General features: G+C 49.5%; 1 protein-coding gene across 1 annotated transcript in view; it reads left to right on the top strand.

Moving 5' to 3' along the window:
* The first annotated feature begins 212 nt into the window (after positions 1–212).
* The window catches only part of LOC310766042 (1-phosphatidylinositol 4,5-bisphosphate phosphodiesterase gamma-1-like), a 94498-nt gene continuing 78298 nt past the window's right edge, over positions 213–16412 (top strand). Inside the window, exon 1 of the mRNA XM_083621843.1 lies at positions 213–1365. Within this exon, the coding sequence (XP_083477969.1) occupies positions 1131–1365 (235 nt within the window). The 5' untranslated portion in view covers positions 213–1130. The remainder of the gene's footprint in view (positions 1366–16412) is intronic.

Here is a 16412-nt window from a genome sequence, read left to right as displayed (position 1 = left end):
ACTACAAGTCCGATCAGCTGGCGCAGGGGCAGATGGGATTTGTAGTGCAAAACATCTGGGCTGCGCATCTGGACCCACCTTGGTGTGTTACCGCAACCCCTCCCCTGCCATGCCCTCTTTCCGCCTCTAGGTGTCGCCCTCCTCCACCTTTCCAGCCTCCCCCCCCCCCCCCGCACTTTCCTATTTTGCTTTCTGTAAGATCCAGGATTTATTTATTTTTTTTCCCCCTCCTAAATTCCTTTCTGGTCTCTTTCCGGCCATGTGCGATTGCAGTTTCCTCTGGGCGTCCATTTCAGCAGCAGGCTGCAATTAATCAGCGGAGAAATAAGGCGAGGAGGAGCAGAAGAGCGAGGAAAGGGAGCAGGAGAAGAGGACCAGAAAGGGGACAAGAAGGGGTCCGCCCCATAGACCACCCTGCCAAGGCTCCCCGAGCGCGTTTCCCTTCCTGGGTGTGGGGCAGAGGAGCGTTTGCAGAGGAGCCTCCTGGCCTTTGGGATCTGGGGATTCTGCTTCTTTTTGAGAAGATCTCTGCACCCCACAGAAGACCCTTGGCAGATGTGAGTGGATGGGGTGGCCGGGGGCTGCCACCCGGGTCCCTGGGGCAGGAGGGGCGCTGCCTGCTTGGGTGCACCACCCGCTTCCTCCATCCCTGCAAAGCCCACCTCGGGTGGGGCTTGCCCGGGGCTTCTGCCCAGAGAGGGCACCAAAGTCTCATCCCCTCTCCAGCCCCAAAGCTATGGCGAGATTTCCCCCACCTCCATTCCTTTCTGGGCCAGAATCCCAGCTGGGCTGGATCGCTCTGAGCCGGGCTTGAACCTCGCAGCTGGAGAAGCCTCTTCCATCAGCTTTCGGGGGGACATCTCCCTTTTCAGCCCCCCAAATCTGGTTTTCCATCCCTTGAAGGTTCCAGAAGGAGACACCGAATCGAAGGAGATCCTGTCGCAGCTTCGAGACAGAGAAATAGATAGAGGTTTCTAATATATATATATATGCAATTGCCAGCAAGGAATATTATATATCACAGCAGGATTTTAGCAGCGTCTTGAGCTCCCCTCCGCTAAAAAAGGGGGAGAGGATTTTCTGTGGCTTTGAGGGCTTTGCACGCCACCAAAGGCCATGCAGTGAGAAGGATGTCTCTGTCCAGGCTGAACAGTTTCCTCAATGGCTTCCTGGAGGACCCCTCTGAGACGGAGGCGGCCGGGGCAGGAGACATGTCCGGGGTCCTCAAGCGCTTGGAGACGGGCACTGTCCTCACCCTCTTCTACCAGAAGAAATCCCAGAGGCCCGAGCGGAGGAACTTCCAAGTCCGCTTGAAAAGCAGGCAGGTTGTCTGGAGCCGCACCCCAGAGAAGGTGGAAGGGGATGGTGAGTTGGCCGGGGGCCTGCCGTGGTTTGGGGCGCTATGGTTTGGGGCGGTGGGGGGAAGAGGAGGTGGGGTGGACCGAGAACATGGGGTCTGGTGCAAGATGCTGGAGAAGACTCCACGGGTCTTTGCCGAGAGGGAACTACTGTGGAGTTTGCTCAAATGTGCTCTGCGCTGGGCCGCACTCTGACCCCCTGGCCCAGGTTAGCGAGTAGAGGACGCAGTGTTAGAAACTCAGATGGATTAGCTAGGTGCCAACTGCCTCCTTAAACCAGGGTTACAGTCGTTAAAACAGAATGCCTGGTTGCTAATTTGGGGCCAGACAGCTTTTTCAATACGACTTTTGGGTTCCTGATTGTGCAGATAAAATATTTAACGGGTAGAATTCTGCAGGGTGTGGTATTTGTGTGTGAAAACAGTCCAAGGACCCCCAAGCATGCACCTCCAGATGGTGGAGACGTCAGGAGCCATCCTGGTGCCCGGGCATCGTCACTTGGTCGCAATTGGCCCATAGCCAGGTGCAAAATGCGCCTGGCGAATTTCTAACCCTGGGAGGATCTTGGCAACCCCAGTCTTAGCAGCCATGTATCCTTACGATGTTGCACATGTGTCCTTGGGGAAACCTGGCCACCAGGACTGGCACACCAGGGAGTTGTGAGGGCGCTGGCAATGGGCAGGGAAGTGTTGTTGAGTCAGTCAAACCTTGTGGGATCTGATGACACAGGTGCGGCTGTTCTGGAAGCTGTTACTATGAAGGCCACAGTAGGTTGAGTGGAGATCTTCTGGCTTCTGAGGACGCCTTAGTTCAGCCTTTCTCAACCTGTGGGTCCCCAGATGTTGTTGAACAACAATTCCCATCACCCCTAGCTAGCAAGGCCAGAGCTCAGGGATGATGGGAGTTGTAGTCCAACAACATCTGGGGACCCATAGGTTGAGAACCGCTGCCTCAGTTTATTGGGAGATGGAACCAATTCCTGACACTGCTGTTCGTTTTGTAGACTTTCTCCAGAAGGAGCAGAGTGCGAGCGTGTGTTTGTGTAACGCAATTTTATACATAAAAACTCAGGCACCTAGTCAGCTCCAGTTATGCCTTGTTGTTTCTGATGCCCCATCAGGTCGCTTGAGACCAGAGCGCCTTCCGCCAGCATCGGCTGGTGGCTCAGTTACGACCCTATCTGGACAGGGATGACCCGGCTGCAGTAGTCTACACTGTGGTAGCCCCAAGATTGGACTGCTGCAGTGGGCTTTATGTGGGGCTGCCTTTGAAGACTGTTTGGGAACTTCAGCTAGTGCAGAACGTGGCCAACCAACTGCTGGTGGGCTCCAGGGGATCTGATGATATAAGGACCAGTCCTGGCACAGTTGCACTGGCTGCTGGTACATATCTGAGCCCAGTTCAAGGCGTTGGTTTCGACCAATAAATCCCTGTACGGTTCAGAACCCCAATATTTTTGGAGCACCATTTTTTGGCTGGCATCTACTTGGGCCCTACAGTTGAGTCCCTTTCACAGGCATTCCCTTTGATGCTCTCACTTCAGTGAGGCCTGATAGGTGCCATCTCTAACATGCTTTTGGGAACCAGGTGTAAAAATACCTGTTCTCCCAGATATTTGAGGGCTTGTGATGATTTTGCTGTCTCTACTGCTGTTTTATCTGGTGCGTTTTGTACGTTGTTGTGATATACTGTTCATTCGTGTTTATTCCTATCATGAGCCTCACAGTGTTGTCAAGATCGGGCAGACTGTGGCGCAGGAGAAGGAAGGTTAGGGAATGGGGGAACCTGGGAGCGGCTGTCTCCCCTTTCTATCCTGACTTCAGTCACTTTTGGAAGGGGAATAGGGATGCCAGCTCTCCCGCCTGACCTGGAGACAGCAATGCTGACACTCTTGGCATCCCCACAAGAGTAGAGATTCTCGTCCCACCTCATCTGTAAAAGCTGGTATGAGATACAGGGAAACTCATTGGGACATCTTCATTGCTTCCGTCCGATTCTGAACTTCTTGCCCGCTCCAGAACTTCTGAATCGCGACTCCTAAGCAGTGTGCTTATTGCCCAGACTGTACCATTACTAGCCTGAGTAAAGACCTCTCTCTTACTCACAAGTAAAAGCCTTTCTTTACATATTTGGGCGGGAGTCAGGACAGTCCTCTTCACATCTTGTTTTTTTCAAAAAAATAATTATTCATTTTATAATACAAATAAAGAACACAAACAGAAAAACAAACAATACAAACAGATTCTTGTCTTATCCTTATTTTTCTAAACATTGTTAAGTGGGCTTCCCCAAGTCCCATCTCTCTGATTTTCATTTTACCTCCTGTCCCTTTAGCAGTTTACATATACCATAATTTCTAACCACCTTTTTTTTAATCACACTTACTTTAACCATAAAAAACTTCACATTTTATCACTTACAAATAATACTATTTTAAAATACACTACCTTCTGCTTCTAACCCTACAGCTTATATCCACTTCCAAAGCTATTCTAAGATTTAAATATTAACATATTTTTTCAAATATTCCTTAAATGTGCTCTTCACATTTTGTAAGACACTTCGAGGGTCCATATGTAGCAAGTGATTATTCAAGTGAAATAATAATGGTGATGATGATGATGATGATACCCCACAAAAATGTAAAGCAAAAAATTTGTGAAAATAAAAAAGTAAGTGCAGCAGTTAAAAAAATGGCAGCACAAATCACCTTTTGCCAACCTGGTTCTATTCAGCGGTTTGGGACCAGGGGAGACCTGTAGCCAAGCAGCTCCTCTTCTTGGAACATAACTCCCCTTTATTTCATACAGTTTCTGGATCCACCATTATCTTTCTGGAAAGATTCCCTTACCTGACCCATGAGGATAAAGGTAAAGGACCCCTGGATGGTTAAGTCCAGTCAAAGGCGACTATGGAGTTCCAGCACTCATCTCGCTTTCAGGCCAAGGGAGCCGGTGTTTGTATTCAAACAGCCTTTCCAGGTCCTGTGGCCAGCATGACGAAACCGCTTCTGGCGCATGGAACACCATGACAGAAACAAGAGTGCACGGAAACGCTGTTTACCTTCCCGCCGCAGCGGTACCTATTTATCTACTTGCACTGGTGTGCTTTGGAACTGCTAAGTTGGCAGGAGCTGGGACCGAGCAACGGGAGCTCACCCCATCGCAGGGATTCGAACCGCCGACCTTCTGATCGGCAAGACCAAGAGGCTCAGTGGTTTAGACCACAGTGCCACCCATGAAGGCAGCTGATCTCTGAACAACACCTTCCTCTTTATTTGCAAGTTACCCAGTTTTGGTCTCCCAGACATTGCAGCTCATCACCTGAGTCTCCTGTTAATTTCCACCCAGGTCCCACTTAAAGTCTTCCCCATGGCATCTGGTTGGCCAGCTGTGGGAACAGGAGGCCGGACTAGGTGGGCCATTGGCCTGATCCAATATTAGCCGTATCTTTGCAAACCCAAGCCAAGTAGGTAGGAGTGGACCCCCTCCCCAATTGGGGGGACACACTGGGATGTCTCACAGATGTGCTGTTCCAGCACAGGATGTTGTGCTTTGCTCACAACGTCTGGCCCTAATGCCTCCTTTTGTACTTGCAGATGCGCTCTCGCTTTCCTGCCTCAAAAATTCCTCAGCTTCCTTATCTCCCACAAATCAAAGAACAGACTCTCCAGTTCCTTAGAATGAGCTTTAAGGGAAAACCCTGCCCATCTCTTGACTTCTAGGACATTGGTTGAGATCAAGAACGTCTTAACGGCTCAAGGTTGGGCCACAGAAGGGCAGCGTGGCCTCTGCGAGGGGAGAGAAACTGGGGACACGGGGCTAAGAACAACGGAGGAGGGGGTTGAATCGTAGAATAATAGAGTCGGAAGGGACCCTGAGGGTCATCTAGTCCAGCCCCCTGCAATGCAGGAATCTCAGCTAAAGCATCCATGACAGATGGCCAGCCAACCTCTGCTTAAAGACCTCTAAGGAAGGAGAAGCCACAGCCTCTCGTGGGAGTCTGTTTCACCATCAAAGAGCTCTTGCTCTCAGAAAGTTATTCCTGATTTATTTTTTTAATATATATTTTATTTTTTACCAAACACCAAAACACAAACAGTGAAACCCCCCAGGCGGCTGATACATTGAGTATACAATATTCAATAATATACTGTCAGGGAACTGCCATCGGAACTAGAGGAGGAGGCGAGGCTCCACAGCGATGCTGGAGAGGGGCCAAGCAGGGAGAGAGGCAGGTCTCCGGCTGGGGAAGAAAATCAGCGCAACACCAGGGATAGAGGGGGCCGATGGGGGAAGCAGAGAGGAGGCTCCAGGACTCTTCGCAGGAGACCAGCGAGGAGAGCACAGGTCCTCCGCTGCCCACACCCACCCTGCGCAGAAGACTTCCGCGCAGGGAAGGTAGGCGGCGACTTGGCGTCAAAGAACTTCTTTGCTGGAAGAGGTTCAAGAAATGCCCACTGACGGATTCTGCTAGCGACTGAACAGCCACGGAGTGGATGGCTGTCCAGACAGAAACGGTTTAACCAGGCAACCTAGCCCAGAGCGGCGGTAACTTACGCACAAGCAACCCCTAAAGCCATTACATATACATATTCAATAACATACATATTCAATAATATTCAATAATAACATATTCAAATTAACCATATGTACACTTCTACAGTGGTAACTCGGGATGCGAACGGGATCCGTTCCGGAGCCCCATTCGCATCCTGAACAGAACATAAGACGCAACAGCGTGTCTGCACGTGCGTGGGTTGCGTTTCGCCACTTCCGTGCATGCGCATGACGTCATTTTGAACGTCTGTGCATGCGCGAGCGGCAAAACCCGAAAGTAACGCACTCTGTCACTTCCAGGTCACCACGGAGTGCAACTCGAAAGCGCTCAACCTGAAGCGTATTTATCCCGAGGAATGACCGTATATACCTTAACACTCCTCCTTCCACAAGGTTTATTTAACTTTTAACATTTTAATTGCCCCAAATTGTTCAAAGCTACTCAAGGTTAGTGAGGTCAGTGAGAAAGAGGAGGATTGGTTTGGGAAGATATTGAATTATTTGAGTTATTCCTGATGCTGAGTCGGAATCTCCTTTCTTGGAGCTTGAAGCCATGGGTTCGAGTCCTACCGTCCGGAGCAGGAGAAAACAAGCTTGCTCCATCTTCCATGTGACAGCCCTTGAGATATCTGAAGATGGCCATCCTCTCTTCTCTCAGCCTCCTCTTTTCCAGGCTAAATATTTCCGGCTCCTTCAACCGTTCCTCTTCAGGCTTGGCTTCCAGACCCTTGGTCATCTTGGTTGCCCTCCTCTGTATGCCTTCCAGCTTCTCTACATCCTTGGCCTAGAACAGGACACAGAACTGCAGGCTCACTGGCAAGCGAAGGGTTAGAAGCAAGGGCAAGGACCGCAGCTCAGTGTTAGAGCAGCTGCTTTGCATACAGAAGTCCCAGCTGCAGTCCGCAGCATCTCTAGGGAGGGCCAGGAATGTCCCTAGGTGGAAAACCTGGAGAACAGCTGCTGGTCAGTGCAAAGAAAGGGTAGCCAACTCTCTGCCCTCCAGATGTTTCAGACCACAGTCCCCATTGGACACCAGCCAAAATGACCAATTGTCAGGGATGATGGGAGTTGTCGTCCTATTGGCTACTCTGGCATGGGCAAAGCTAAGCTAGACAGACCAATGGTCAGACTCTGTCGGAGGCAGTTTATAATAATAAGAATTTATTATTTATACCCCACCCATCTGGCTGGGTTTCCCTGGCTACTCTGGGCGGCTCCCAGCAAAATATCAAAATACAATAATTCATCAAATATTAAAAGCTTCCCTAAACAGGGCTGCCTTCAGATGTCTTCTAAAAGTCAGATAGTTGTTTATTTATTTGACATCTGCTGGGAGGGCATTCCACAGGGTGGGTGCCACCACCGAGAAGGCCCTCTGCCTGGTTCCTTGTAACCTGGCTTCTTGCAGTGAAGGAACAGTCAGAAGGCCCTCGGAACTGGACCTCAGTGTCTGGGCTGGACGATGGGGGTGGAGACGCTCCTTCAGGTATACATGACTAAGGCCATTTAGGGCTTTAAAGGTCAGCACCAACACTTTGAATTGTGCTCGGAAACGTACTGGGAGCCAATGCAGATCTCTCAGGACCGGTGTTATGTGGTCCCAGCAACCGCCCGCAGTCACCAGTCTAGCTGCCCCATTCTGGATTAATTGCAGTTTCCGGGTCACCTTCAAAGGTAGCCCCACGTAGAGCACATTGCAGTAGAGCATCCTTCTGCCTGTTCCCCTCACAGCATGCTTCTCTGCCTAAGAGGCACATCAAGAGAGGGAGGGCAGGGCTGACCTTTGCTTTGGTGCGTTGAGAGGATTAAAAGCTGCCCCGTACAAGTGGGGAACAGGGAGGGAACCAGCCCTACAACAGGGAGGTCAGATCAAACTGACAACCGGCAAATCGGACTTCCCAGAGAACTGATATAATCCCCGGCGGAGAGGGAGCGAGGGAAGGGAAGCGGGTAGGGAGCAGGGCAAACTCTTCAAGGCCAAATCCTGTCCCTTTGCAACAGGGGCTCCATTTGGGGGAGTCCATATGGGGGGACCCCATTTGGCTCACCAGGAGTCTAACTCCTGCAAGTGAGGGTGCAGGGTGGAGGCCCTGTGCTATAAAGGAAGAGAGGGGTCGTTTCGGTGAAAGATTTGTTTCCTTGCAAGTGGGCTCCCTCTCCCTTCTTGGGAACGTGATCTACTTGATCTACGTGACATAAAGATGCAGATCAGAAAGGCCTGGTTTGAAAAGGGGGGCTTGCAGCCGAGGAGTCGGTAGGAAGGCAAAATGGAGCAGGTCCACAAATGCCTTTTGGAAATCCTGTTTACCTTTGCCAAAGTGTGCAGCTGACCTGCTGTTCTGGGTGGCTAGGAGAGACTGCAATCTGGAAAGCCACACTGTGCCTTTAAGTGGGAGGAAAGGGGGAGGGCACAGGTTTGCATAACATTTACATATGCTAAATTTCAACAAAGTGGGGCAAATTTAGAAATAAAGACCGCAACTTAAAATAAGGACACAATTCAGCTCACACTAGTAGGAGGAAGACTGCGACCAGGTGACCCGTTGTAGAGTTTGTAGAGAATTTTTTAAAAACTTTACAGATGTGGTACTCAGGATTTGAAAGGAATCCGAAAAGGAGAGGGAAAGCAGAAAATGCATTCCTCTCCTCACAGTGTGTAAGTGAGGTCGCTACTGTAAATTCTGGGATGGCAAGCAAAACGCCACTCAAAACTTTCCTCAAGCCAAGCTTGCCTTGACCTGTTCCTAGTGGTGCCATTTCAAGAGCTCTGTAGCCAGTCAGGTCTCTCCTTCCCCTAGCCTGCCACTAAAAGGATAAGGTTGCGGCGTTCATCTCGCTTTCAGGCTGAGGGAGCTAGTGTTTGTCCACAGACAGCGTTCCAGGTCATGTGGCCAGCAGGACTAAACCGCTTCTGGCACAACAGAACACCGTGATGGAAGCCAGAGGGCATGGAAACGCCATTTACCTTCCCGCTGCAGCGGTACCTCTTAATCTACTTGTACTGGTGTGCTTTCGAACTGCTAGGTTGGCAGAAGCTGGGGCAGAGCAACGGGAGCTCACGCTGACGCAGGGATTCGAACCACCAACTTTGCTATTGGCAAGCCCAAGAGGCTTGGTGGTTTAGACCACAGCACTGCCCGCATCCCTACTTAAAGGATAGACAGGGGTCAGCAACTGAAGTGGGCTACCTGGTTCCCAAACTGCAGGTCTTGGTGGTAAAACAAAAAGAGAAGCAATTAGTTCAGGGAAGTTTTTAATGTGTGACATTTTAATGTATTTTTAATCTTTGTTGGTGCTGACCTTTAAAGCCCTAAACGGCCTCGGTTCTGTCTGCCTGAAGGAGCATCTCCACCCCCATCGTTTTGCCCGGACACTGAGGTCCAGCTCTGAGGGCCTTCTGGCGGTTCCCTCATTGCGAGAAGTGAGGTTACAGGGAACCAGACAGAGGGCCTTCTTGGTGGTGGCGCCCGCCCTGTGGAACGCCCTCCCACCAGATGTGAAGGAAATAAGCAGCTATCTTTTCTTTAAAAGACATCTGAAGGCAGCCCTGTTTAGGAAAGTTTTTAATATTTAATGCAGTATTGTTTTAACACCCGATTGGGAGCTGCCCAGAGTGGCTGGGGAAACTCAGCCAGATGGGCAGGGTATAAATAATAAATAATAATAATTATTAGGATCTCTAGGTTGCCAAATCCTTTATGGCCTGACGCTCTTGTGCTTTAAACTGGTGAGAATGCCTCAGGGGACAAGGAACTACCCGCTGGCTTGCTTTTTCACGCTGGTGTTTTCCGAATGAGAAACCTCATTCAGTTAGTCCTCAGCAGTGCCTGCAGACCCCATCACTCTCGGGCATCTGCCTTCAGGGTAAGCAAGCCTGAGAGGTTTTTTAATGGCCACCTGTCATGGATGCTTTAGTTGAGTTTCCTGGGGGTTGGGGTATGAAATTTCATTTATTACGGCCATAGGCCCATACAGGTAAAAACAACACATAAATAACAGCTTGTGCCGTAGGGGGAAAAAAAGCAATCGCTAAAACACCACTGTAACAATAAAATACTATAAAATGGAAAGGCATACTACGCCTTAATTAGCTTGTAGTGCTCCTTGGCATCGCTTTTGGGAAAGGGCAGCAACTAGGAACCTAGCCACCTTCAGGGTCGTGTGGGTATCCTTGTCCTGCAAGATTTGGGCAAGGTGGAATTTTGGTGGGGTACCCTCTAGTTTCTGTATGATTGATCCCAACAAATTTGCCTGTGGCACATTAAACAAGGGGCAAGTGAACATAATGTGCTGGAGCGACTCCAGCGTCACCTTATCACATTCGCACACGGCGGGGGCTTGGCCCTTTGAGAACCTATGTCTCAGGACATTGGAGGGAAAAACGTTAAACCTCGCTTTGGTGAAGGCCAGTCTATGGGCAACAGTCGAAAGGGAGGAGAGGTAAGATGGAACGCGGTAAGTTAAAGTGATACCAATGTTCTGGGGGTTGGGGTAGATGACCTTTGGGTTCCCTTCCAACTCTGCGATTCCAGGATTCTATGGTTCTTCCCTCTTCCCCCTGCCCCTCCCGAGACCTGACGATGGCGTGGCTTTCGCGTGGGATGAAACACTGTGGTTGCGGTGGGATGCTGCTGCCGTAGGCATCCAAACGCCCAGGGTCAGAGTTCCAGGAAAAGCAATCTCTGCCGGCCCCTTGCAGCTTGCGCTGCGGTCCCTCCTAATGCAGAACGGAAGCTCCCTCTTGCTGCTTCCAACTAAAAGCTTTGGGGTCGTGCCCTTCTGGACGCCACATCCGCGAGGGAAGCGGCTGTGTGTGCTCTCTGAAGCACCCTTGTTGCAGCCGGGGGGCGGGGTGTGGGGTGACTCACTCCCCGTTAAGGCTCTTTGCACCAGGAGTCCCTTTGCCAAATCCTCTTCGAGATGAGAGTGGCCCCACGTCCCACTCCCTCCTGCCCCACCTCCTTGCGAGTGAGCAAGGGGCGGAGGGAGAGAGCATGATGCTGCCAGAAATATATTAAATAACCCAGGGCAAGCGTGCTTTGGAGGGGGTTTGTGGTCTCGTCCAGCTCTGCAGCCATTCGCGGCCGGGTGAGATTCCTCTCTTAGCGCAGGCTCTCTGCAAATATGTCGGGGGAACTGGAGAACAGAGAGCTCCTTTGGTTAAAGGCCAGCCTGGGGACAAATTTGCTGTTAGTAGGTATCAGCTGGAGATTAACAGACTTGTGTTTGTGCTCAAGGAAGGCTTCCGTATCTATCTGTATTATTCCTGCACACCTCCATTGCCAACACCTTGAATTGTCTTAACCCAGCTGTGATTCCTGCATGTTTCTTCTTTTCTTACGTTTCCCTTTTCCACTCAGTCTTCTGATTCCCAAGCATCAAACCATAGCTGTCAACCTTCCCCGTTTTTTGCGGGAAATTCCCGTATTCCAGTGCCGTTTCCCGCTGCTTCCTGCTGCTGTCCTGGATTGTTAGATATCCCGAAGACTATCCCCGGGACAGGTGAGGCTTATGACCCCTTATTTTTGAGGCTGCTGACCCCTTATTTTCAAATCTGAAAGTTGACAGCTATGCATCAAACACAGCAACCCGTGTTTTTCAGTGATAATAACCCTTTAAATCTCCCCGAATGTCATGTGCAGATCTGAACAAGTGCACAGCAAAAACACCCATCTATTGCTGCTGCTTCTTCCTCTTCTCCTTGGCTAATCTGCTCCGCAAGGCCAATGAGCCTCAATTGCATTCATGTTTTCTACCCGGCCTCCTTCCCTGCCTATTGGCTCAGCCCTGCCCAGAGGCCGCCGGCTCCCTGCGTGTTGGACAAAGGAGAACTTTATTTGTGGCTAGATAAATAAATCGTTGGTTTTTGGCAGCTGCCAGCCCCTCGGGTGCTGGGAGGGCACAGGGCTATTCAAAGATTAGCTGTGTGACTGGCAAATCCCTTCTGGGCTCCGGCAGGGATTTCCTCTTTAAAAGGGCAGTCAAATGGACCCCAACGTGGAAGGGAGATTCTTTGCCCCAAGGCAAGTAGGAGGCGCCACAGGGCCTCCTAGGTCGTGGCCCCCTGATGTCTTTAACCTCCTTTGCTGAAACTGGAGCTGTGGGTGGATGATAGCTTTTCCAGACAGCTGGGTTTTCGTTATGCATGCCTGTAGGGAGTGTGTTGTTGTTGTTTAGTCGTTTAGTTCGTGACCCCCTGGACCAGAGCACGCCAGGCACTCCTGTCTTCCACTGCCTCCCGCAGTTTGGTCAAACTCATGCTGGTAGCTTCGAGAACACTGTCCCACCATCTCGTCCTCTGTCGTCCCCTTCTCCTTGTGCCCTCCATCTTTCCCAACATCAGGGTCTTTTCCAGGGAGTCTTCTCTTCTCATGAGGTGGCCAAAGTATTGGAGCCTCAGCTTCACAATCTGTCCTTCCAGTGAGCACTCAGGGCTGGTTTCCTTCAGAATGGAGAAGTTTGATCTTCTTGCAGTCCATGGGACTCTCAAGAGTCTCCTCCAGCACCAGAATTCAAAAGCATCCATTCTTTGGCGATCAGCCTTCTTTATGGTCCAGCTCTCACTTCCATACATCTCTACTGGGTGTAGGTCTGTGAAAGCAGTCAAGATCGAAGCATGCTGCCTTGAGCTCTTGGAGAAAAAGTGGGGTTTAAATGTAAAAATAAACAATCTCTTGCAGCAGCAAAACCCCATTGTTTGAGCATGATGGATGTTCCCTTTGGGCTGTGAGGTCTTCACTGCCACCAGCAAAAAACAACAACAGCAATGCAATTTTCTTGAGTCTTCCTTCCTATGAAAGAGGCCTTCTGAAACAGCTGTGCCACAGGATATTTTGGGCGCAAGCTCTGCAGTGCCATCTCTCAAAAGGAATGTGCAAGAGCCCTCCTGTTTGAGCAGGAGAAGTTCCCAGCGGGTTGCGCTGCCAGTGTGTCTGGCCGCGCACATCCAGCCGTGAGAAGGGCAAGCATGGAAAATGGGACAAAAATGGTAGGTAGCCCCTGTGAGACTTTCAGGTGAAGAGATCTCATCTGAGGCTACTTTGGAGAGAAGGTTAAGGAACCAGGGTCGTTCCGGCATATGCGTAGGGCTTGTGAAAAAGTTTTGGACCTTGGCCTTTGCAGAAATTGCTAAAATGGAGCAATTGAGATTGTCATTTCAAACCTCCTGCTGGGCATCTTCTTGTAGCTGGTTGCTCAACACCGGGAGGACCCAAAGGGAGCCATGTTAGCTAACTGGCATAAGACAGCTTGACGGGTCACTATGGTGGAAAAATTCACAACTGTCGACTTCCAGCTAAAGGAACAAAGTGTGGATATTCTTTTGTGGGAGACTGGCACCGTTTCATTCTTTAAGCAAGCAAAGGTGATATACAGGGACATCTCCCGGCAGAATGCAAACCTTTCTGGCTGCTATGAAATTCATAGATTTGAATTTTAATGCTTCCTAATGGATTGAACTGACAGATTCGTGGGTTTCTTAGGAAGGCAGTGTTTAGTCTTCTAAAGCACTGTTTGGTGGTGGAACGGACTGCCTATGAAATTGGTGGCCTCTTCTTCCTTGGAGGTTTCTCAGCAGAGCTTGGATGACCGCCTGCCAGCTGTGCTTTAGTATTGCTGGGGGTGGACTGGATGACCTTTGGGGGACCCTATGATTCCATGACTCCTCTGCAGGAGGAGGGGGCTGTTTTGTATTACTAAAACCCAGTCATTAAAGAATTATACAGTGGTACCTTAGTTCTCAAATGCCTTGGCACTCAAACAACTTGGAACCCAAACACTACAAACCTGGAAGTATGTGTTCCGGTTTTTGAAGCTTTTCCAGAAGCCAAACGTGCTCCATTTTGAGTGTAATGCTCCCGATTTGAGTACCACACTTCTGTTTTGAGTGTTACGCTGAGGTCCGTTTTTGCTATTTATTTTGCGTTTTTGTTTTTCCGGCTCTTTTTTTTAGCTTTTGTGACTGTGTGGAACCCAGTTCAGCTACTGATGGATTGATTGTGCGACTGCGGTACATCGCTTATTGCTTTCGTTTTATGGATCAACGGTCTCATTAGATAGTGAAATTCATGTTCAATTGCTGTTTTAGGGGTTGTTTTCAAACGTCTGGTACGGATTAATCTGTTTTGCATTACTTTCCGTGGGAAAGCACGTCTTGGTTTTGGAACGCTTTGGTTTTGGAACGGACATCCGGAACGGATTAAGTTTGAGAACCAAGGTGCCACTGTAAAAGGAAAGAGAAAAGGGATGAGACGAAAGCGCACCCGATCCAAGGGCTGCCTTGCGCTGAGTCAGGCCCCTCATCCGCCTTGCAGACAATAGCGTCCGCTCTGAGAGTTTCAGACAAGAGCCTTTCCTGGCTGTACCAGAGACGCCAGGAAGTGTGCCGGGGTCTTTCTGTGTCACTGTCAGTGCGCAGGGTCTGCACAGCCACAGCACCGGAAATGTTGCTGTGGACGGTATTTATTTATTTTTTTTAATGATGAAAAATTGATGAAGATGTGGCCATTTGTTTAAAATTTTGTTGACTAGGCCAGGAATATTACTTACACCCGAGGAGTACATATAGCTCAGTGAGGATCAAATTTGGTGGAAACCATGTTTTTTAAAGAAATAGTGGCTTATGAGAAATAGTGGCTTTCTCACAAGCATACATCTTTTTTAAGAGTAGAATAAGAAGACGGAGAAGTTTTAATTATAATTCTAAATAATAGTCAAAGCTGTCTATTTAAAAATAGATTTTTAAATACATTATGTAACTGTTAAAAATTGTATAATACATTTTAAAATGAATAATGTTTTTATTGTAAAATGTATTTAAAATTATAATACATTATTAAAAAATTACGTTATATACTTACTTATTTATAAGACTTCAGTTATCCCCAGGGACGCGGGTGGCGCTGTGGGTTAAACCACAGAGCCTAGGACTTGCCGATCACAAGGTTGGCGGTTCGAATCCCCGCAACAGGGTGAGCTCCCGTTGCTCGGTCCCAGCTCCTGCCAACCTAGCAGTTCAAAAGCACGTCAAAGTGCAAGTAGATAAATAGGTACCACTCCAGCGGGAAGGTAAACGGCGTTTCCGTGCACTACTCTGGTTCGCCAGAAGCGGCTTAATCATGCTGGCCACATGACCCGGAAGCTGTACGCCGGCTCCCTTGGCCAATAAAGCGAGATGAGCGCTGCAACCCCAGAGTCGTCCACAACTGGACCTAATGGTCAGGGGTCCCTTTACCTTTACCTTTATCCCCAGGGTAAAAAAGGGAGGGCCACATTATCTACCTGGTCCAGGCCTCTTCCTGGCTCTGCAAGGCCCTGTGTGGACCCACACAGACGGTGGCATGTAGCCATGACCCCCGTATTCGGTTTCTCCCCACCCTCCTTTCCCAGCTGGTCCGCCAGCCTCTTAATTCTCTTTCCTGCCCTCTACCTGCTGCGATCTGTCGGAGCCCAGCTGCAGAAGGAATTTGTTGCTGGAAATCCTGGTTTCCTGCCTGTTTGTACGGGACAATAACTTCGAGTCTGCTAACATCGCTCTGATGCCCTCCCCACCCCAGCGCCCCTGTGTGGTGGCGTCTCGGTGACTTTGGTTGGGAGAACTTAATTTGTAGTGAGATGACAGTTGCGAGAAAGGAGATTCTGACCTAAGGGTCACCCAATTCAAACCCGCTGCGATGCAGGAATGACTATCCATCAATCTACTAGTTCTCAGCTGTGCAGGATAGACTTGCGCGCAGGAGAACTTTCCACGGGGTTGTAACTTTTGATGCTTGTTTTACCCACCCATGAAAGTTCACTGAGAGATAAAGAGGGTTTTCACTGTGTTGAGGAATGTAGCTTTCTGCTGAAAATGAAGGCAAGGTTTCACCTCTGCCAGGAATTGAATTCCCCTCCCCCTTTTTATACTGCTAATATGTCAAAGACAGCATCTTAAAAAGCAGAGACATCACCTTGCCGACAAAGGTCCGTATAGTTCAAGCTATGGTTTTCCCAGTAGTGAGAGCTGGACCATAAAGAAGGCTGATCGCCGAAGAATGGATGCTTTTGAATTCTGGTGCTGGAGGAGACTCTTGAGAGTCCCATGGACTGCAAGAAGATCAAACCTCTCCATTCTGAAGGAAATCAACCCTGAGTGCTCACTGGAAGGACTGATCCTGAAGCTGAGGCTCCAAGACTTTGGCCACCTCATGAGAAGAGAAGACTCCCTGGAAAAGACCCTGATGTTGGGAAAGATGGAGGGCGCAAGGAGAAGGGGATGACAGAGGACGAGATGGTGGGACAGTGTTCTCTAAGCTACCAGCGTGAGTTTGACCAAACTGCGGGAGGCAGTGGAAGACAGGAGTGCCTGGAGTGCTCTGGTCCAGGGGGTCACGAAGAGTCAGACACGACTAAACGACTAAACAACAACGACAACAAATATGTCAAAGTGTAAAATTCCACATTCCGCAATTTGAAATTTCGCTTTGAACAGTTTGGCGAGGAGAGATGGTTATGCACT

This window comes from Podarcis filfolensis, assembly GCF_964270895.1.
Source record: "Podarcis filfolensis genome assembly, chromosome: 7".
Lineage (NCBI taxonomy): Eukaryota > Metazoa > Chordata > Lepidosauria > Squamata > Lacertidae > Podarcis > Podarcis filfolensis.
This window is presented reverse-complemented; position numbering and strand designations above follow the sequence as displayed.